General features: G+C 39.8%; 1 protein-coding gene across 6 annotated transcripts; it reads right to left on the bottom strand.

Annotated features, from left to right (window-relative positions):
• Positions 1–1,687: 1,687 nt before the first annotated feature.
• Positions 1,688–8,213, bottom strand: LOC131257916 (protein disulfide isomerase-like 1-3). 6 transcript variants are annotated; one of them, XR_009177714.1, is made up of 9 exons: positions 8,043–8,213; positions 6,167–6,412; positions 5,781–5,896; positions 4,954–5,454; positions 4,773–4,844; positions 3,032–3,136; positions 2,783–2,948; positions 1,974–2,026; positions 1,688–1,860 (listed from the first exon to the last, which is right to left on the bottom strand). XR_009177714.1 is itself a non-coding variant. In XM_058258854.1 (8 exons), the coding sequence occupies exons 4-8, from the start codon at positions 3,338–3,340 to the stop codon at positions 1,777–1,779; spliced, it is 393 nt and encodes a 130-aa protein (XP_058114837.1). In that variant the 5' UTR covers positions 3,341–3,423; positions 3,779–4,196; positions 4,437–4,493; positions 4,773–4,844; the 3' UTR covers positions 1,688–1,776. The 6 variants fall into 6 exon arrangements, 4 of the variants coding, with proteins under 4 accessions (XP_058114837.1, XP_058114840.1, XP_058114838.1 ...); XR_009177713.1 differs by having other exon boundaries at positions 2,783–2,930; XM_058258854.1 differs by lacking the exons at positions 4,954–5,454; positions 5,781–5,896; positions 6,167–6,412; positions 8,043–8,213 and adding exons at positions 3,338–3,423; positions 3,779–4,196; positions 4,437–4,493 and having other exon boundaries at positions 2,783–2,930.
• Between the last annotated feature and the right edge of the window lie 15,950 nt (positions 8,214–24,163).

Genomic DNA, 24,163 nt, shown 5'->3' with positions numbered 1-24,163 from the left:
ATGTGTTCTAAGACAATCAAAGATTACTACTAATTTACATCAATTAAAACATTGAAGTTCTAATTAAACAAAACATTCTAGTAGATTGTTGGTTAATCGAGATCGATCGAGATTCGATCGGTCAAACTAAATTCAAATTTTGGTCTTTGGTTATTGGACACTTTGTGCTACTTTGAATGGATTGAACAATTCTCTTGATCGATCAAACAAAATTGAAATTTCCTGTTTAAGTTTTTAGATTGTTTTTGCCGCAATCAATTGATCGATTGATTGATCTGATGCTGTTGCATTAAGTCCAAACGATCTGAAATTTTTTTATTTTCCTAATTTCTTATTTTGAATGATTGTCTGATCATGTGGGACGGATTTGAACCATACGTTGACTCACAAAATCTAAAATTGAAAATGAGTTAATAGATCGCTTAAATCCAGACCATCTATGTTCTTAACTGTTAGATCTAAGCATGTTATGCATGATTTTTCTTCTTCATCTCTATAGTCCATCAAATGGTCAGATCCACCCAAACTTTCTAGATATTAAGTTAGATCAATTCCAAAATATACATTAATGGTGGAATCAAATCGGATTCGTCCAATCACCATCTTCAAATCTGAAGTGTAAAACGACATTTACCATTAGATTTGATTGATGGAATCCAAACCTATGGTCAAATTAATATGAAAATTAGGGTGCCGGTATCGTTTGCCCCTTATGATCAAATGATTCATACATATCAGATCTAAGGCCTTCAGTAAGAACATACTGATTTCTATAAGGAAAAACTACAACCCATATTTGAATTCCAAATCATCTCTTCATGAGATTTCTCTATAGATCAATGTAATGATTATGTGGTTGAGATAGACTGCCCATTGCATAACTACCCAAAAAGGGACAAAAGCTATGGATAAAACCGTAGCTAAATACATATAGCTGCGGTTATCGCCCGTAGCATGGCTGCAGTCGAGGTACAACACCATGCCAAAAACATATCGTTACGGGTTTAATCCGTAGCTATACTCTCTGTAGCAAAATCTACATACAGCTACGGATAATATTTGTAGCCAAAAGTATGATTATATCCGTAGCTATTGGCTGAAGTGAAAATAGCTATGGTGTTTAGATCTAAGGCTGCGGCTATTAGCCGTAGCGAGTTTCTATTTTAAAAAAATTAATGAAATAATGGCTTACCATTGCTAGTGCATGCCCTGATAGATCAACTCATCTAAAAATTCTGAATTCAACAAAAAAGGAAACTAGTGCATGCACAACAAAGAATACACAGCAATGCTTCTATGTAGAGAGTACCAAAAGCTCAAGCTTATAATGAGATCAACATATTAGCATTCGATACTAAATTTGGGATAGCAGTTGGCATATATCAATAGAAATGGTTTTCTTGACTCGGGAGAAACACAATCCACTAAAGGGATGGCCTCCACTTGTGATATTAGACAAACCAGGATCCATAAAAGGGGTGTGCGCATCCCAGGCACGGGTGTAAATGGTGGCTCCATAAAAGCAAAAGACATGAAAAAGGGGTGTACATCAACAAGTAACTTCTTTAGGGAAGCTTTTGTATACTTACCTCCTTACTAAAGTTTGCAGGAGAAATTCTCTTCAAAGAAGAGACCCGTTGTGATGCTTGAGATTTTTGTAAACTAGAAATACAGGCTTCATAACCTTCTTCTATGGAAGACACAAAATAAATGACCAGAAGCTATTCTCAAAATCTGATTATAAAAATCAAAAGTTTTAATGAACTCCTAATAATATTAAAATGGTCTTACATTTTCATCAGCAGTTTCAATTTTTTTGACTGAAGGAGTTTCTGTCAACTTTTGTCCATCGATGCTGTCCTATCATCAAAAACATATTGGTAAATGTGATTGCAATATTCAATATTCAAGATATCAAAGCACTGCAAAATATGTTCACTGAATTGAGAAAATCCAAATCCATCTCAGCTTACCCGCAGCTGATTTGAACTATCGTGCTCAGACTCTGGAAAAGAAGAGGTCAGCTCTGTGAAAGATGTTTAGGGAATTTTGTTTTGCAGCCAGGAATGACAGTATGTATTAAGTGATTTGCTGGACCCATGTGCACTACAAAGAACCCCACGTGCCAACTTGATAAGTGTGCGAGACATCCAAGTTGTGCACCAGGAAGGTCTCACAGTGTAAATGACCAGGCACAGGTAGGTTTATTCATCAGGCAGAGCCAGAGGTATTGATCGAATGCACACCATTGGCAACTTTTCTAAACAATCAATTGATTTTATGCATGTGTGACCCACCTAATGAGTTGACTAACTTAATTTTTGGGTTAGGCCATCTACATAGCATGGCCCATCTAATTACATACCGGATCATCAACAAAGGTGCCATGTTCATACATCTGGTCATTATTACAATTGTGTCATGTGTGTTATCAACCATTTAATAACATCATCAATCCCAGTTTCTATCCAGAACCGAAAATTGGCTCCACAGATTCACATTGTATGTGTCAAGATTCAGAAACTCATACTTGACTCAGAAACTCGGTCCCCTAAGTTTTGAGTTTAGAGTAAGACAAGTGTAGGAAGTGGGGAAAAAAGGTCAATTTCATAAAAGGAAAAAACAGTGGGTGGGAGTCATTGAGTTTTTGAACACTGGTAGGTCATTTGGCATTCATGGATGCATGCACGTATGTACATCACAGAGTAAGTTCTCACTATTATATTTTTGCACTTTCAAGGTTCAAGGTGAAAACAACAGAATGAATTTGCACCAACTTTACCTGTTCTGTTGTTAACTGCTTGATTGGTACGAGAATTCAAGGCTTCCAACAAGGAAAGCACCTGCACACCAACCACATTTGCAAACATCGCCGCGGACTCCTTGTGTTCCTCAGTAAGCCCAACATATAACATGTTGTCCAATCTCTTCTGCAGGATTTACAATAGCTGACGGCCATAAATCTTAAGTAAAATAAAAGGCTGGAGCATGGCACAGCATATTCATCATTTCAAAGTCCCATTTTTAATACCTTTGCAACATCAAGCACATGTTGGCCAAGTACAGGATGCTTCCTCACACAGTGACGCACTTTGTGTGATTCTGCTAAACAAGAGTTGTTCGTCAACCCTGCCACCTGTTAATGCCCAGCAGACCCAAAAACATAACAATACCATCATTCACTTTGTGGACATTAGGGCATGAGTAAAGAAAACATGGCAGGACGATCTCGAGTTGGAGACCCAGATATCTGGTACTTTTGCATCAAGAAGAAATGAAAGCATGACAAACTATTCGCAGTAAAAAGTTGGACCATTTGGCTGTGATAGTGAGATACCATATCTGATCAAACAGTAGGGGCAGCAGCAATTTCCAGCAGCATAGATGGAGTGCAAAGCTAGATTATCTTCACAAGTAGGCAAACTGAAATGAAGGAAACATCAAAAAAACGAAAGTTAAAAACATGCTTCAATATAACAAATTTTAAGATTCAACAATCAGAAAAAAAATGTATAGAAACAATAACAAGGAAACATTTTCATGCATTATATACAGGGCTGTTTGCTAGACACTTAAAATGAGTTCATCTCATTTTAGTTACCCATAATATGTATTAGAGATGATGAAGGTTGCTTATCAAGATTCTTTTTAATCCTGAAATGTGATCTCTAATACATTGTAAAGATTGATGAATATGAGATGAACTCAATTTAGGTGTCTACCAAACAGTCCCTGAATGTGGACAACTTCTACATTAAATAGAGCACCACTCACAAACCCGTATTTGTTTAATGCTTTGTAGCTCTTCAGCCCCATGTTGTTGAGTCTCAGCCTATAGAAATTGAACACTAATAAAATCAGGACAAGATATACTAGTGTAGCTAAGTGGGGATGAAATTGTAAACACCACCACCTATGCTTTCAGACCCCTCTCTATTTTCATTTCCTTGATTCTCGTCTATATGCCAAAAACAGCTCTTCCTATTTGATAAATAAAAGACAGATACATCTTACATTACCTTAGGGAAAAAAAAAAACCCTCACAACTCATCCTTCATGTCGTCATTGCTACTGCTCTTCTGGCTCTTGTCCTCTGTCTTTGCAGCTGAGACTGGTCTCTGGAGCTTGAAAGGTGATGCATGCTTCTTGAAGAATTTGTAGAATGCCACCACTGTTCGATCTGTATCAACAGTAATCTGGAAAAACCATAAAGATCAAGTTAATAATGCCTACTTGCCAATGACAATGCAATGAAAGCAGCAGCAGCAAAGCAGCAGCAACAAGAACATGCTCGCCAGAAGCAATAAGAGAAGTGAAGGCATTATTAAAGCTGCAATTCAAAGTGCACTCAGAACATGTAAAGAGCAGAAACATTTTGACACAGTCGGTGAGAAGGTGTGGCATTTAATAACACATGTAAAGGAACTTCTACTCACCGGATCAAAGTTCTTATTTCCTGCTGGGAAGAAAAGAAGCGTGGGAAACCCATCGGACTGCAAAAGCAAGAAGACCGTAAGTCCCAGTATTATATCTCAGAACTGACAAATCAGACCTCAAATCAACCACAACATTTTGCTCTCTCTCATATATATATATTCACTCCATGCACACCAACAATGATTTCCTCAGATTTCAGAACTTTCAAAACTTCAAAACAACAACATGATCTCATCATCTTCGATTCCAATCTATTCTTTTATAAAAGTTGCAGTTAGCAGCAATCCTATAGGTGTTTGCAAAGCTTAGGCTCATAGAATAAAGCAGCAAGATACCTGATGGGAGTGAATAGTGAAAATGTCCCATTATCTGGAACTCCCCCTGTTAGCTTGTTGTTGGATAGATCCCTGCATTCCCCATTCATAACAGTTCATAGAGGGGAAACTAGCAAAGACATATTCAATAAAAAAAACAGAAGAGAACCCAAATTTCCGCATGGAACAGACAGATACTCACAGAACTTGCAGTGCAGTGACATTTGTCAAAGACATGGGTATGTTACCCGTCAAACTGTTGTTGTTAAGCCGACTATCCTTCCACAAACAGTTCGAGAAGCAACATCACATTAAGGCCTAGATATCATTTGAATGGAAAAAGAACAACATAGCTAATACTCAATAAAAGCATCTCCAGTAAAGACAGGCATCAACTAGATAGTTTACTTATATTGATTGCTTTCTACCGATTACATTCTGCAGTTTCTACTTTCTAGGCAGAAAGTTGACATATGCCAAGTGAACACACACATGAGGTCTTGCTGCATAGAATTCCTAGGGTCTGGGGCCCTTTTGGTGATCCTTCCATGGAGTGGACTCGCCTGATTTTTGGGATATGGCATCGAGAAGTGGGGACCCACCTGATGGACAGCTTGGATGTCACACGTTTTCCATCCAGGCCTGTGTTGGCTTGCAAGGGAGCTGGGTTGCACAAGCTCAAAACTTTCCAACCTCAATGCATCTGTGTAAGCATTCAATATAACAGGTATTACTCCAAATTGGAAATAGCAAGTACTTATCAATATCTGGGATGAAAAGTTCGCCTCTGCAAACCTATTTTCTGCAACTCACAACCAGTCTACCAGAATATACTATCCATGTTTCTCTAGTTTACAAGTCCATTCACCATGAATCAAATTCAGCAACGAAAACCAAACAAAATAAAAGAACAGAACTCAGGCCAAGCACCCAAGGCCAACTATCAAAACAAGAGATCACTCAAATCACCCTACTAATAATAATTAATGCTTTGGAAAAGTGAGAGCCACCACAAGGTGGAAGGGCTACCTGGACATAAGCTAGAGTGAGTTCTGTCATGGTGAGCCACCATGGACATCGGCTGAGGAGTGTGGTGGTGTATTATGATCCCATTTACTAAATGAACCAAGAATTCGTGCCCAAACCTGACCCAAAGTAAAGGGTTTGTTTGTCAACATTAAAGGGAACAAATAGGTAGAAAAACCAGCATAGAAGATTGTACATTGACAGCCATGGATGAATCTGTTTACTTTCAAGTAGCAAAAGGGAGTTCCAAACAAGAGATACAAAGTCACTGAGGATTACATTTTCCATTCAATGTAGGCAACTTCTTTCACAAAATAATCAGGATGATAGAAGAACATGCAATGACAGCTGCTGAGAATAGCCACAAAAAATGAAGAAAGGACACTCACTTTCCATGTTGTTCTTGCACAATCTGAGTGACGGATTTTGTAATTGTTTCCTGCTTTAAATACCCAAAAAAATCTGCAAAACTAAAATTAGTAGAACATAGCCTTGGAGATATTGACTTAGAAATGGCCTTTCACATTTACATCAAACAAATGAAATAAAGGGTCAACTAAAAGTAAAGAAAATACTGACAATCCTTGGATTTGATATGAAAATTTAGCTACACAGCAATTTTCCTGCATTGAGGCCTGAAGAATATCACCACAGAATGAACAAAATCACAACAGCATCAACAGTAATCACAAAATCCGAGCAAGTTCAAGTAAAGAGGATCTCATCTGCTCTTGTGATGGGGATAGTGAAATATGGTACTGGAGTATTAATGATGGTAGCTGTGCTAGAGTCTTCTAGGGTGGGACAACCTAGATGAGATTCCAGCCCCGTCTTGGTAGGTACCTCGTGGCTGGTGCTGAAAATGTTGTATCAATACTGGATGTTGAGACCGAAGCTTGTACGCATTCATTACAGGGACACACAAAGTCTGTCCATTCTGTGTGTTGGGATCCCACAGGCGATTATGTAGCATCTGTTAGGGAAGACTCAGTCAGGGTATGGTTGACCTTATTGCAATGGCTTCCCAGGGCGGGATGGTTATTCTAAGTTCTTGTAGTACTGTGAGTCCTTTTATTGCTTATACTGGTACCTTATACTATAGAACTAACATCGTGATGATCTGTTTGTGAAAGTGGTAATGCTTTAAGTTGTAATGTGGGAAAAAGGAGAAATTTGGTAATGCTTACAAAAGGATAAATGAAGCTTTGAATGCAGGGTTCTCTTTAAGTTATAATGTGGGAAAAAGGGAGAAGTCCTGCATTTTTGGCAAATTGTTGAAGGCAAAAAAACCATATTGTTGTCCATCCATACTGTACAAATTCATTTGTTGGCCTTAGCTGAGATATAATGTTTTTGTCCCCTTTGATATCATCTAAGTGAAGGGAATGAGGGTGCTTTTTAAAAAAGGGTCCTTAATTTAACTTGTTCGATTCCCTGCTTTTTTTACCACAGTTTTAATATGTGAAGCCCATCTTCCATTTGTACCTGCTCTCTCTTCTCCAGAGTAACAAGCTGATTGATATCTGTTCATAGGTGGTTTTGGGATCTCTACCCATTTCTCAGAAATTTGTGAATTGGTATTGGAGCACTAGAAGTACTTACTATTTAGATTGGACTTAGACTGGTGGGCTTACCATTTTTTCACTCCTGCGATTTCCACGCAACTTATCATTCATTGCTGGTCATTGGTTGTTACCAGTATCTATAACTCTGGAACATGGCTGAGAACAAGACCATGATGCTGTCTGCGCATGAGGGGCTGATTGTTGCCTTGGCTGTGTCAAACATGACGGGGTTGGTGGCTTCTGCGAGCCATGACAAATTTGTCAAACTTAAGAAATGAAGGTTCTTTTGCTACAATGGGTAAACTGCTATCTATACTCAAAATTGCATTCCACTCAGTCCTAACATCTCCCGGTAGTGCTTGTTTTTATTGCAGTTGGTCTAGCAGGGAAAAGGGTTGCAAGATCACTGCCATTGCCTCTTCTGTCTACTTAATCTAACCGAAAAAGATCACGTCTTACACTAACCATGTTGTTGTTGTAGTTGTTATGTTTATGATAGGGAGACATGACTCATAACTCATCATACTAAATCCATGAAATAGTTTTTATATAATATATGCATATTCGGAGTCTTTGTTTATAAATAAAAACAAAGTTCTACCACCAAAACCTTCCTTGTTGAGCCATTTCATCAAACAGTTAGCGTCCATGAAATCTGAAAGAGATAATAAGAGATCCAGAGAGAGGAAGAGATCAAAACCTATGGAGAGGAGCCTCTGATTCCCTCGATTTTAAAAGATGCCACAAAAATATGAAAAGGGACTTTCGAATGGTGTGTGTTTTCTTCAGGTAGGAGCTTCACGGCTGCTGCAATGGAGCTCCAAGCAAGAAGATGACGTGAGGGGGATAGAAGAGATGGCGGAGATGCATCGGAGAGGCGAATGAGAGATATGGAGCAGGTGTGAGAGAGAGGGACAGGAGATCGGGACGGAGATCGGGGGAGAGAGAGAGAGAGAGGCAAAGGTTTTTTTGGGCGGGGCTCTATTTTGAGCGTGGATTGGGTTCCCACCAGGCCGGTCCTATTAGGGGCTCCGTGGGGCCCATCATGATGTATGTAGTTTATCCATGCCGTCCATTCATTTTTATAATTAATTTTAGTATGTGATCCCAAAAATAAGTATATTGAATGCCCAAGCGGATCACACCATAGGAATTACATGTGATTTAATGCCCATTGTTTCCCACCATGTGGTCTACTTGAGCCTTCAATCTATCTGATTTTTTGAATTCATGCACTAAAATGATATGTCAAAACAGATGTACGGATTAGATAGAAGAAATATATTGTAGTGGGCCCCATAGAGCCCCTTACACGACCGTCAATTTCGAGTGGTGTAGCAGCCTTTTCACTACGGAATATCCGTACTAATATAGTTACAGTTTATATCCGTCGCAGAAAATTCATAGTCCGTAGTTTTTGTTGATGCGTAGACCAGCGAAAATGCACCAATAGCTAAAAGGTAAGTAAAGAGAAAGGACAAGAGACTAACCATTCAAGCTCCCAGAACCCTCTCGTTCTCTGGGGTTTTCTATGGAATTTGGCAAAAAAATTATTATCACTGCCACAAAAATTGATCCTCTAGCCTCACCCGTGAGAGTCACAGTAGCATGAGTTAATTCCTTGATATCTCTCTTAACCAAGAGTGTTTCTACCAACTAGCTAAATGATTTATTTTTGTTGTTGTTCTTAAAATTAATTTTATAATTATTCATTGGACACATGACCAAATGTTAAGAATTTATATGATTCCACTCATGAATCTTCCTGTGATGCTGGCTATGGAATTTAGTATTTGTATTGCATATGTTACTCATAACTCATTTTTACATGTATTAAATGTAAGGTTAGGTTTTGAATATGGTGAAGTTGTCTTAAATCACTTTATCCAAAGCCCAATTCAAAATTTAATTGGGCCATGAATGTAAGACCCAAGCCCAACCTATTTCCTGAGCTACCAGGCCCATTGCCACCCTTAGCCTTTCTATTACCATACCTTTTCCAAGCCGTAGATCAAGCTATCCTTCCAAACGATAAGTACTGATCCGTGATGGGTCCCAACAAACAGATGGCACAGATTGTCAGACTGGTGAGATTTCTCAAAATCATGGATCCAGCCAAATGAATGGTTTGGATCACTCAAAGGTCTACCATCTACTTGGGTCCTGCAAGTTGCACCATTAATCAATACAAGTACTCCTGTATTAACTTAAGTGAAACGGAGCCCACCTCTCTTATAACTGAATCTGTCGATCTGATGGGACCTCACATCCAGTGAAGATAGATGCCAATTGAACGGTTAGGATAACCTACCTGATGGGGGCATTTTGTTTTATCATTATCACTCATCCTCCATGTGGGCTTTGCATGATATTGACGGAAAAGTGAGTTTTGCAGGTGCATGTAAGTCTCTTGGTTGTATCAAACCCTGTACATACCATGATGCAGCCGATAAGATCAGAGCTTGTGTATTGTTGATGTAGTTTCCAAACGTTTTTCTTAGACCACTTGATACCTATAAGAGAAGACAGGGGTAGAAACCCTGGCTGTAGCAAGGGGTCTTCTGATGCCAAACTCAGACAAATAAGCTAGGCTTGGTCGAACGTAGGATTTTGGAGTGTGATTTGTGCATACCTTTCACCATTGGGGATGCTTTTATTTATAGGTGAGAAATTGTAGTGACATAGAAGGTAATTTTCCTGTTTAGTAGGGGCGTATTGTAGAGAGATTCATATCCCAATCATGTCGCAAGTATCTTCCGAGATCCTCAGCTAAGACCTCGGGCATGTTCGTGTTGCGGTAGTTTTCCGAGATCCTCGACTGCAATCCTGGGTAGTTATAATCGGAACTAGGTTGGAACTAGTAGAAACGTGTGGTAGAAGTCCGATGGGGACAATCGTTTCGAAGAAGGGTTTCGCCAACCTAGATTATGAGTTGTGGCCGAGTTTACGTTGTCATTGAGCAGATTACCAACCTGCCGATAGAGCTGGGCATCAGTCCAGATTGGATCGGATTGGGTATAACTCGATCCGATCCGAAATCTCTTTGGCCTGATCCGAACTCGAGAGCCTTTGCTAGGAGATGTTCCAAGCAATTGATCGAAAATTGATGGGACTGTGGGGGAGCTCGGGGTCGTTCAATGAAGTAACATAATGCTTTTCTCTGACGGTTGAGGAGCTCCTTCATCATGATTGGTGTTGACCGACCTACTCGTATTTTGCATATATGTCTGAGTTGGCTTCTTCTCAAGCCAATCCATTTTTACCCATAACATGTATCGTTAATTACACTCCCCCATAGTGTCAAACATTTCTCTTTTATGAAATCCGTTGTGACTGTGGGATAGATAAAAATCTCTATACTAGATAATCCTAACCATCTAATATTTGCTCCTTATGTTGAAAGTGGACGGTTGGGGGTTTTTGTGGCATCCCTCATCCATGATGGGCCCACTGGATTGACAATGTGGATCACCAAAAATGGGGTCCTGCACATGTACCTGTACCAACCCAATCCGAGACCAGCTTAACCTAGCTCCTATATGATTTCTAAGGATATATTGACAAGTTCCATCTCTCTTTTCTCAATGTATTTTTTTAATATTTAATTATTAATTTAAATTAAATAATTTATTAATAAGTACTAATTAATATTTTCTTGACTACTATTCCAATTTCAATTAGCAATAAATATTTTTGAAATGATTATTATTATTAATTAATATTATCGTAGATGACTATTCCAAGCTTGGGCTGGAATTTGGTTAGGACAGTTACTAACATGAGGGTCAGGCTCAAGCTTGTTCATTTTAGTCCTACTGTGACAACTCATGATGTTGATACACAGGCACTTAAAATTGCATACGTGGAATTCTCTAACTCAGGTTAAACAAACTAAATTGTGGAACCCTCTAAAATGATCTCTCAAAATGGTGGGCCGCACATATGAGGTTTGGATCTGCCTCATTTTTGGCCTCACACCCTAAAATGATCTCGCAAAAATGGATGGACACCACAGAACTTTGCCATGTCAACACAGTAGTGTGTGGTCGGTCTATCCACGTCTCTATTACCCACTTGTATGTTATTAATCAGGTGGGCCACACATGGACAAGGAAATAGATATTTTAAAGAAAGGAAGGTAAGGGTTTACATTCAAGATGGACGGTTCCCAACTCAGAATCAGAATAGCATATTCGCAGAATATACAATACATGAACATTTAAAGTCAGACAGGCCTGATTGATCAAAATCAATTGATTTAAAGTCCAATTCAAAAAATGAATGGGCCATGCACATGAGGTGCAAGGCCCACCTAAATTGAGTTCAGGCTCGCTGGTTTGGGCTGGATATACAGGGCCCATTGCCGCCCTTAGCATCCATGAAAAGATGGATGATTGTAACCAGTGGCCTACATTTCACTAGATGCCAATTGAATGGTTAGGATAACCTACCGGATGGGGTATTTTGTGGTGTCATTTTCACCCATCCTTCAATGTGGTCCATGCATTTAAGTCGACTGGGTGTATCAAACCTTGTACATATGCTTGAGGAATAATGAAGGTATGATGCTCCGGATCAAAGCTTGTGTATCATCAATTACACTCCGCTAGAGTATTAAACTTTTCTCTTTTATGAAACTTGCTTTGATGATGGGATGGACAAAAATCTCCATATGAGATAATCCTAGCCATCTAATATTTGGTCCTTGTGTTGAATGTAGACAGTTGCTATATTTTATTCTCAATCATTGCTTTAAAAAGCTGAGCATGGAGTTGAGTCGGACCGAGTTAGGGTAGACCCGACTTGATTCGGTTTTGAAATAGACCTAACCCGAACTCCACCTGACTTGGTACCGAGTCTAGCATGCTTAAACCTGATCCCGAGCCGAGTCTGAGTCTAGCCTGGACTAATCCGCACAGAGTCCAACCCAATCACATATACCGAGTCAGGTGCAATAGGTATCCACAGGCTGAAATCACAACTCAAAACCTTGGTGCACCTGGAATCGCAGCCTCTCCATCAGTTATAGGGCATCTAAGATATGTAACGGCAAATTTGGAGTTTATACATACACACATGCACGAGTCAGGTTTCAGATCAAGTCGAGTCAGTACCGAGTTGAATTTTGAGTTGAGCCGAGTTAAGTTATTAGGTGACCCGAACTCAACTTGGTTTGAGTTTGGATTACACGAAAGTCTACTCAGTTCAGGTCAAGTTAGGTCTGAATGAGTCGGACGTTGAGTCATCCCGTGCCCAGCTCTAATTATGATGGGAGATATACAGAAGGTTAAGGGCCTGCAATTTAGGAGATTCTTAGGGCATCTCTTGACAATGTGGATCACATAAATAAGGTCCCACATGCACGTTAGTCGTCTTAGCCTGCTTCTGGCTAGAGGTGGGCTGGCATACGTAGCCCGAGGGCTGGATCTTTTGACCTAAAAGTGAAGCCCATTATTTAATAGGACTGAGCGTGGGCTGTGTATATAAGGTCTGCTGACTCAACCTAGTCCAACCTAGTTTACCCATTTATGGTTTCTAAGGGAATATTTTAAAAGTTCTATCTCTTCTTTTTCTTTTTCTTTTTTTCAATGTATTGTTTAAAATATTTAATCTCTAATTTAAATTAAACAATTTAGTAATATTAATTAATATTTTAGTAGATGACCATTTCAATTTGGATGCAGATTGCCTACTGAAGCTGCTAGTAGCCAAGTCGTTAATGTACTATGTGTTTTATCCATGTTCTCCGTTTAACTTTTCATATCATTTTAGTGCATGAGGTAAAAAATGAGGCAGATTCAAATCTCAAGCAGACCATATTACAAGAAAACAGTGGTGATTAAATGGTTCCATTAAAAACTTCCTATGGCCTACTGTAATGTTTATTTGTCATCTAACCTTTTGATTAGGTCATATAAACTTGGGTGAAGGGAAAACACAAATATCAGCTTCATCCAAAACCTTTATTGCCCTTAAAAAGTTTTCAATGGCAGGTGTTCAATCACCATTATTTCCTCTAATGTGGTCTATATGAGATTTGGATCTACCACATTTTTGGAATCATACCCTAAAATGATTTAGAAAAAATGGATAAACATGATAGATAAAATACATACATCAGTACTGAAGGATCTGTGGTGCACTGTCTAGTAGCCCACATCAGTAGGCAACCCGCATCCCTACAAATCGAAATTCCAAATAACTATAACATTTTCATGGAAGAATATTAATAGTAATTAACATTATTTTAGATGATTATTTCCGATCTAAATATGGTGAAAAGGTTCAACTTACACATGCCTAGATTAGATTAGCTACCATTCTAGTTCGTTATAAATTGGAGTGAACTTTTTTTTTTTTAATATTTATTTATTTATTTTTATTTTTTTATTTACACACACTCACGCTACATATACACCTGATCCCATGATCTCAGCGTTGAAATAAAGATTGTTCAAACAAAGATTGTCTACCAAGTCATGGAACTAGACCCAAAGGCCGGACAGACCTTGGCTAGTTAGAACCCGGCCCTTTGACAGGCCTATCTCTAACCCAGGTTATTAAAGATATTTGGAATCGATATTTATTTTAGGTGGGAGATGATTCTTAAACAAATGCCACTTAAAGATGCCAACCTTTTCAGAGCAAATTATTTGATTCCCAAGAAGAGTTATTTGATACTGTGACATCGCATGATGTTGATACGCAGGCACTCAAAAATTGCATACCTGGAATTCGCTAACTCAAGTTAAACTAACTAAAATGTGAAACTATGAATTTAAATCACATGTGTGCCACGTACCAAATTCTGAGGTACTTCCTAAGCCCAGTGTACCATCTATCACACTCTACTAGAGTATCAGAGAAATTTTTTTTATATGCACGGTCATAAGTAAGCTCTGTTGGCCCACATTGATGCATGCATCTTATCCACGCCGTCCATCCAATTTATCAGCTCATTTTAAGGTATGAATCAAGTTCATGTGGACCCACTACTAGAAATAGTGGGAATTGAGCCCCTATAATTGAAAACTTCTTGGGGTCACAGCAAGTTTGGATCAATCAAATATTACGTTCGCTTTCATCCACGTTGTGTGGACCTAGGAAGGTTCCAATGGTGGACATCATTACCCCACTATTTCTTCTGATGTAGTCCACTCGAGCTTTAAATAAATTTCAATTTTGGACTTATGCCCTAAATTGAGCTGATATTAATTTACAAGTAGGCTTGGACTTAAGCTTGGGCTTTAGTTCTATTATGTGCGATTGACCTTGGCCAGTCCGATCCTGACCGTTGGACAACCCTGTTTCTAACCCACATTAAAAAGAATACTTGAAATGAATAAGGATCTTAGCTGGCTGATAATTACTAAACTAATAGCACTTTAAGATCTTGTAAAAGCATATTAGTTTATTCACAAAAGAGAGTTATTTGCTACTATAACATGGCATGATGTTGATACGCAGGCACTCAAAAATTGCATGCGTGAAATTATGTGGGAACCATTGTCAACGGGGAACAGTCTTTGTAAATTCTGTGGGGGGCTATCGTGATGTATGTTTCTCATCCACGTCTTCAATCTGTTTTTTTTTTTTCATATCATTTTAAGGCATGAGGTCAAATTGAGACATGAAAAGCTCATCTCTCATCCAAGTCTTAAATCCATCTTTTCATATCATCTTAGGGCATGAGCCCAAAATTGAAACATATGCAAACCTCAAGTAAAGCCCATAATGGAAAATAATTAGAATTGAGCATATATGGTTAAAAACTTTTCGAGCCCACATGAGTCTTAGATCAATCTTATATTTGTGTTTTTCCTCTATCCATATCCTTGTAAACAGGTTAGATAACAAATAAATATTACTTTGAGCCTCAGGAAAGTTTCAACCATTGACACCGTTGTTTCCACTGTTTCTTGTGTTGTAATCTTGATTGTGTCCAGCTGTCTAGGCAGGACCTCTGTGGGCCCCTCATAATGGGTTTTATCCACGTTGTCCATTCAATTTTTCAGATCATTTTAAGGTATGAGTTTAAAAATTAGGTATATCCAGCACTCAAGTGGACTGCACCACATGAAACAGCGGCTTGAAACCTTCCAATAGGTGCGGTACCAACCTGTTCACAAGGTTACAAAGACATGGATAAAGGGAAAACACAAATATCAGATTGATCAATGTGAGCTATCGTCGGGTCCAAAAACCTTCAGGTGAATTTGAAAGGTTTTTAGATGGATGTCAATAGCTTTATATAGTGGGGACGACTATGTTGTTTATAAGCCATCTGACCCATCAATCACGTGAGGGAAGTTATTTGATATTCTGACTTTGTATGACGTGGATACATTGGCACTCAAAAACAGGACACGCCCGCCATCACTAGCTTACAATCTGAAAATCAGATTAGTTAAACAATCTAGACGTCTTAGTCATTGACATCTGTTTTCTGAAATAAGGTCCTATATATATATATAAAATAAGATCTCAGGATAATATTCTTTTTTTCATTTTTAACCGTCCAACAAATATCTACCAATCTAACACATTCAAATGAAATTAGTTTTTTAATCATGAAGCATCTAAACTGGTACATATAATTTAGACCATCTATTCTGAATTTGCTCTATGCCCGGTATCAATTTCTCAATAATTTCTAACTGTGTGCTTATCATCCATCACACTTTGCTGAGTATTTTTCTCAACTAATTCCTATTATATGATTTTATTATTATTATTATTATTATTTTTTTTAAAATCAAATATATACAATCATTAAATGAATCATATCATAAAAAACAATACACAACCATAAAAAAAAAACATCCAAACTCTGGTGGCCCACATGATTGTTGGATCATCATGAATTTTGGGTCATTAAAATCTCTAAGTGGGGCGACTCTTCTAGACGGTTGGATGACATTTACCCTAGCCTACCATGCTCTAAAAATGATGGCTAATTTCTCTATTCAAGTGGTCTACAATAGACAAAATAAAGTGACATTTAAAAAATATATATATTTTTAGTTATTTATTTATTTAGATGTAGTGACATACCCAAGATGCGAAAGGGCATAATTGTAAGGTTAGAAGATCTTAAGAGTATAAGTCTACCTAATGGAAAGTTTTGAACAAACACATGTGCAACATATGGGATGGTGCCATGATCAGAAATCTTGATGTACTACTAGCTGCAATGGGCATTTGGACAGCTCAATTGATCGATCTAGACCGTCCATTAGATCTGGCATACATCTAATGGGCTACAAAAAAGAAATAAATAAATGAGCTGGAATTTTTCAACCAAAGAATCAATTCTGTATAAAATAAACGGTCCAGATCACATATGAGAAACAGGACAATTAACACTTTTGAGCCATCGAACCTGTTGATAAGGTCACATAAACCTGGATGAAGGGAAAATGACGAATATGAGATTAATCCAAAACTTTTTAAATGATCAATCACCACTATTTTCTATGGTATGTTCCACCTGAGAATTATATCCATTTTATTTTAGTCATGCTCAAAAATTATCTTGCAAAACGGATGGACGGCGGAGATATAGAATACATGCTTCAATGTGGGGTGGCACCTAAGCCACTCCCTGCGAATCACATCTGGCCCCGTCGCCACACCACCCTGACGGTGGTGCAGGCCTGATCATTAGTCATTACACAAATAGAAGCTTTGCTAAGCCCACTTGTATGTATAAGTCAATTAATCAGCATGCGACCAAATATCCCAGTGTGGCCCACCAGTGCAATATCCAAGCCATCCATCAGAAGGAAACCACAATATACATTCCCTATTCCAAGAATCTGATTGGCCTATTAGTCTGATGGGCCACAATTAACTACAGAAATGTACGGTTGTGAAAAGATCATCTGAAGTTTTGTAATCCGTCAACTTATTTCTATTATCATAGCTCACCTATTGAATAGATCACCTTTATCTTTGGTTAGTAACATCTAGACAGTGAGGTTCATCTAATGGATGGCTTGGATCTTTCACCTGTTTGCCATGATGACATATATGCTGACGTGTACATTAGCTGACTTGTACAGGCCTGTGAGCTTGGGAAAACGCGACAAATAGATGTAATTGAATTTGATAGTGCATTCAGACGCAGCCTTCAAGATCTTCCATTCATTTGGAAAATACGGTTTCCCACTTCCGAGTTCCGAACCTTCTAGATTAGTACGTGGAATTTCAGTGTTTTCTCCTCTACGGAAAATCTTTTTGGACGGTGACGATCGAGCATGGCCCACCACTTTCATATGTTATTTTGGGACGCAGATTGTCTGTGAAAGCCTTTTGCTGGAGCTAGGTGGGCATGTTTGTGGGAAATTCACTTGTGTAATTTTTTTTATTTTTTTTCCAATAATGTTAGGACATGAGCCCAAAATTAATGCAATTCTAAACTCAAGTGGGCATATAATTAACATTGCAGTATACCCTAAGTAGGTATCAATGATAGGCATCAACCTTTAGTGTAGCACATTTGAGTTTTAAATTTGTATTACACATATATGCTGACGTGGACATTAGCTAACTTGTACAGGCGTGTGGGAAAACTCGACAAATAGATGTAATTGAATTAGATAGTGCATTCAGACGCAGCCTTTACGATCTGCCATTCACCTGAAAAATACGGTTTCCCACTTCCGAGTTCCGAACCTTCTAGATTAGTACGTGGTGTTTCAGTGTTTTCTCCTGTACGGAAAATCTTTTTGGACGGTGACGATCGAGCATGGCCAACCACTTTCATATGTTATTTTAGGACGCAGATTATCTATGAAAGCCTTTTGCTGAAGCTAGGTGGGCATGTTTGTGGGAAATTCACCTATGCAATTCATCTAATGGATTGGATCTTGTACCAATGTGCCATGCTGGCATATGTGTGATGTGCTGCCTTGCACACTCGTTTGGGCTTTGCAAATCTCTTGATTGGATTATGAAGGAGCTCTATTGCTTGTGTTTTGTTACCTCCTGAAAATTGGGTAATTTCTCAACCATGCAAGGATTTACAGCCATTTATATTTCGTTCTAATGCTTTTTTGTAATATATTTGGGGTCAGCACATGGTAGGTTGATGCATCAATCTAGACAATCCGGCAGTTCCCTATGCTTGGGATGATAAATGGTTCAAAATACATATCCATCAGATGATTCTAGCCATCCAATTAGCTGCCTTCAAAAGGACTGCAATAAACAGGAATGGCTAGCAGTCAACATTCAGTGGGGGTGAAGTGAACAGAAGCATGGATTGAATTGTCTGATATTTATTGAGTTTTTAAACTTTGGCTATTCATGATAGGCATCACTAGATGGACAGCTCGGATTAATCCATCTCCCTGCCATCTCTATGAATAGATGACTCCGCTATATTAAGGGTCCTGCCCTAAGTTGCTGATAATACTGTAGAGATGGAAGAAGCTGAAGGTGGTAGAGCCATCTCTCTACATGTATGGGGTTATCTGCCAATATGAGCTGTCCAACTAGTGGGCCTCAATATGGGTGGAGAATGATTTGAAAATCATACTTATTGGAAAACCATGGCTATTACTCTACTTACCATCAATTAATGTTCAGACTATCAACTGTCTTTCCTTCTCACCATCCATTTGAAGGTCACTGTGTAGATTGCCAGGATCATCTGATGTATGCATATTATCCCACTAGATGGACAAATCCTGGCTTGTGTATTGTAGCAATATGGCTCAACCATATTCTGCTTGTTCTGGCTCTATGGTATGGTCTCCCTTCTCAGCCAAGGGGCCTGGTTAATCATGGTGTGTTTTTGCCATGTGTTTAAGTAGTGGTGATTCATCCACCATGCCTGTGGCATACATGTAGCTCAATCCAAACTGTCCAAATTATTCGTCCTACCATGGATGGAGCATAGCCTGGCTTTCCTAAGGCTAGCCCATCATGTGGTCTAAGTGAATTGGAATAGGGCTACAGGAGTTTGCATGAAAGATGAAATGTCGTACAAGTGGGATCAAAGTATTAAGGTGATCCAGACGGTTTGCCTGATGGGCCCCACAAATGATGGCGGACACGCCAAGTTTTCCTGATTGAAAGTCCCTGTTTTTTTTTTTTTTTTTTAAGGAACTGTCTATTTGTAGGCCACAGCCAATGGATTACCATCTTCCAACTTGAGAGATTATTGCATAATTAATTACCACGAAGGTCCCACCAGATCAATGGTTAGGATTACCCAAAAAGGGTTTCCATTAGCATGCATTCATTTGGTGGGTGAGAAGTGGGCCAAAAATTCGATAATTGGGCTTTTTAGGCCCAAGTCAATGCTGAACACAGCCCATGAGCCGTGGAATCATTCACGTGCGAGGTGGGCCCACCATTGAAATATTCAGCCCACCAGCTTTAAATAAATTGGGTTCATGTTGGCCTATGTTGGGCCCCTCATATTGATGGGTCCTGCTACATAATTTCCTTCCATTTTAAGATCTTAACTGTCTTACTGCGACCTCGAAAATGGATGGTGTAACTAGGGAGCGTCCATTGTGGGGCCCATCTGATGATGGTCCAGATATCATCCACACGTGCCACGTGTACGACTCGGGATGCGAACAGAAGAGGGTATGGACACAGCAGCAGCAGTTGGGATTGGTTTTAGATCTTTCCTTATCCCTTGTAACTGCCTAAACAGATTTTATCTGTTGTTGTCAGCACGTCGAGGGGTGGAAAAAATACCATGCTCTGGCAGAGTTGGATGCTCCATACACATGCGCTTAGATATTGTACACGTGGCATTAAGTCAAAATCACGGATCCCTAGTACAGTAATTATCTGATAGGTGGACATCTAATCAACGGTTAGGATGTTAAGTAGCTGATGGTCTTATTTCAACAAACACGTGTCTATTAATCAATGTCCAGGGTTGCCTAATCAGACTGATTTTGGAGCTATGCCCCATCCACTGCGGGTCCCACTACATGAATGGTGTAGTGACCTTACAGTATAATTTCTATGTGCATGTGTATGAAGTATCGTACTCCGCTGGAGTATCAAACAACTCATCTTTGCTATAAATGGAATGTCATGAACCCTAATTAACCAAAAATGGCAAATGCAATAGTGATGGAGAGCTCAAGAGTGTTATGTATGAAGTGAATACAAAGGTTGCATTTCCACTCCTCTCAGAGGATGGTCAGGATCTCCGTGCAGTGGGGATCCAGAAGAAGTTGATTGTGGGCCTTGTTCCTGTCAAGATCTACGCCTTTGGTATGTGTCCACAATCGATTTCTAGCCGTTGGATTCTTACACAGCTCAAAAACTGGCACCATCTCACTCTTTTAGAACTTTCTAGATTAGATTCACAAAATTAAGCATTTGGGCTTGTGATTGTGGAGCCCAGTAATTTGGATCATGGGCCATGGGTCCCTTCTTTTCTAGGGTTGTACATCAGAGTTGAGTTGAAGTGGGCCAAGCTTGGCTTGACTCGTCCTTGTTCTCCTCGAGTCAAGCTCGAGCTTACAATTAGAGCTTAGCTTGTTTTCCAAGCCATTTGAGTCGAGCTGGTGGATCGAGTCGAGACGAGCTTACATTGAATCGAGTCGATCCTGCTCCTACCTCGACCTAACCCACACCTAACTCAACCTAGCAACCCAATCCAACTCACACCCGACTCAACTGACCCGACCCGCACCCGACTCAACCCCCAAATCAAATATTCAATTAATGATATATATAAAATATTAGATAGAGCAATAGAGGTACCTTGTTGTTGGTGTCGAGAGATGGAGAGCTCGGGTGAGTGGCCGAGTGCATGCCGACGGCTCAAACAAGTCGGGCAGACGCTAAGTTGAGCTCGGTGAGTAGCCGAGTAGAGAGGGAGAAAGAGAGAGAGAGAGGAGGTTGGGTTATTCTTCAATGAAAAAGGGACGGTTGGGATGGTTTAATTTTTAACTTATTGTTATTATTATATATATATATATGTAAAATAATAATATAATATATTATATATTCGAGCTCTTGTAGAGTTTGAGTAAGCTCCATTGTGCTTGAACTGCTCGTTTTTAAAATGAGCCAAGTCATATAAAGCTTGGCTCGCATCGAGTCATCGTTCAAGCTAAGCTAGATCGAGCCAAGCCGAGCGAACTTTTCGAGCAAGCTTGGCTCATGTACAGCCCTACTTCTTATGCATTGATGGGCTTTTGGCTTGGGCTTTTCATCTTCGGCTAACCCCCTGGATTTGATTCTTGGGTTCTTCATGCCGGTCATTTTATTACACAGACCCACTAGGAGGCCCAGTAGCCAGCGGGTACAAATCCATCAAACGTTCAATCTTCGGAGTCCATGGTGCACCCATATTTGGACCCGACTAAGGGAATCGGGTCCGGGTCGTATCGGGTTCAGAGTTGGGAACTTAATTACACAGGGAGAGCAATTTCGCTGATGTGGATGGAGCAGCTTCATCTGAATGAGATCCATGCCGTTCATCAGATGTACCACCTTTGTTGGACCGGCGCCCAAAATTTTGACCGATTTAAAACATTGGGTGGGCCTCACTACGGAATGGCTGATACAGGGACCAAAAATAAATCATCCAAATTGCGTGTGGGGTCCACTGCGATGTAAATATACCATCCCATCTATTCATCTAAGTCTTCCCACTGGGACGAAGGGACGCTCCAAAATTCAATTCATTCTAAAACTCACGTGGGTAACGCCATGTGAATTCAAAGATTATAGGGATGATCTACACCGTTTCTTATGGTGTGGCCCACTAAAGTCTTGAATTGGAATGATTTCTAGGATCCATGGTGAAAATGGTCGGACTGAATCTGATCATAATTAAGTACCCGTTTGATTTAAAATCGGGTCCTAGGATCCGATTTTTAGATACATTAGATAAACAGTCTCCAAAATAGAACCATGTCCCCCACTCTAATAATCTGAGATCCTTCCAAGGTGGGGCCACCATGGTATTTGTATGGCACCCAGCAGGTCCCATGCCCCATAATCAGGCCGGTTCATATCAGGAACCACCACATGAATTTGGAGGTTACTGGATGGTCTCTATTCTTTTATAAGCTCAAATGGACCACACCACAGGAAACACCGCTAGAAAATTTTGTAACGGAAAAAGAAGTTTTGGATGAAGCTGATATATGTGTTTTCCTCTCATCCAGGTATTCGTGACCTTTTAACATGTTGAATGGCAAATAAACATCATGGCGGGCCCTAGGAAGGTTTCAACAGTGGATGTTATTATCCCCATTGTTTCCTATGGTATGGTTCACATGACCGTTTGATCTGCCTCATTTTTCAGCACATGCTCTAGAATGATATAACAAAACTAAGGACCAGCATGCTCAAAATACACGCATCATGGTGGGCCCTACAGAGTCGGCTCACTAGCGATCTTGAGGCCATGGGCGTCCAAATTTTGGGGCCCTTCTTTGCCATGAAGATCACCAGCCATGAAAATCATTCCAATCCACTCATTAGGTCGGCGATACTTGTATATTGAGTTAGACCACTCATTAAAGCTTACCTGATAAGTGGGTTCATGGGCTAAGCTTTTGCACGGGTTAGATATCACACAAACATACCAATTTGGGAATTATAAGCTAATTGGAAAGTAACAAAAGGTCCAACTAGTTGCATGCAAACCTCCTTTTTAATCGGATAAATCATCTCCAGAGATTAAAAGAAGCCATTCCTCTGCACTGTTTGTACGATAAGCTTAATCAACAACATGGTATGTGGGTCCCACTAAGATGTGTGCATAACATTCAACATCCGTCGCTAAAATCACATGGTGTGGCCCACCTAAGTTTTGGAGGGGCGTGGATTCAGTCAAGTAAGACTGGACTGGCTTTACTAGGATGTAACTGTGGGGCCCACCTTAATGTATGTGTTGTATATCTATACTGTCCATCTATTTTTCCTGCTGATTTTAAGACGTGGCTCCAAAAAATGAAGTACAACAAAATCTCAGGTGGACCATGCTACAGGAAATGGTGGTGATTGACCATTAAAAACTTCTCCTGGATGAAGCTGATATTTATTAGCTCCCTTCATCCAGATGTTTTTGACCTTATCAACCGGTTGGATGGTATGGATATACAACACATATATCAATGTGGGCCCCACTGTCAGTCCCAACCTGACCAAATGTGGGGTCTTGGAGTGGCCTAATTTTTGGGGTGTCCACACATCCTGATGGGACATATCTTCTAAATGGATTGGAAGGCATATACAAAACCTAGTTTGGCTCCATACAATCTGGAAGGTCGCAATGGTGACCGTCCACATCACAACTGTTCTCTATGGTGTGTCTGATGAGCTCACAAAACGGATGGACAGGGTGGATTTCTCACAAACACCACGGTCGGCCCCACATGGGTTCACAGCGCAGGAACTTCCTGTGAAAGGCTTTGGCAGGAAATCCGCTTCCCAGAAGGGGTGTATGGCCAGACGTGACAGTCGCAATCAGAATCTTACCATCAGCATACGAGCCACCGTGGCATCTGTAAGATCAGGACTGTTCAATAGGTTGTTACTACTTTTTATGCTGCATGGCCTGAAAATCAAGGCAGACCGTTGATTAGGTGGGTCACGTGTGTATGTTAAATATAGATACTTCATCGTACAAACCGTCCATTTCATCACACAAGCGTGGTCCGTCTGATGAACAATCCAGCCCGATCCCTTGACTCAGGTGGACCACTGAACGATGGGGGACCCACTATAGAAACTTCCACATGGAATGTTGGATCCGGCCGGGTGTTTAAATGCAAGGTTGAAGGGATGCACGAAAAATAGGCCATTCAAAAAGTCAGGTGGGCC

The sequence above is a fragment of the Magnolia sinica genome, chromosome 10 (genome assembly GCF_029962835.1).
Source record: "Magnolia sinica isolate HGM2019 chromosome 10, MsV1, whole genome shotgun sequence".
Classification (NCBI taxonomy): Eukaryota; Viridiplantae; Streptophyta; class Magnoliopsida; order Magnoliales; family Magnoliaceae; genus Magnolia; species Magnolia sinica.
The sequence above is the reverse complement of the archived record's forward strand: the minus strand, read 5'-3'. Positions and strand labels throughout refer to the sequence as shown.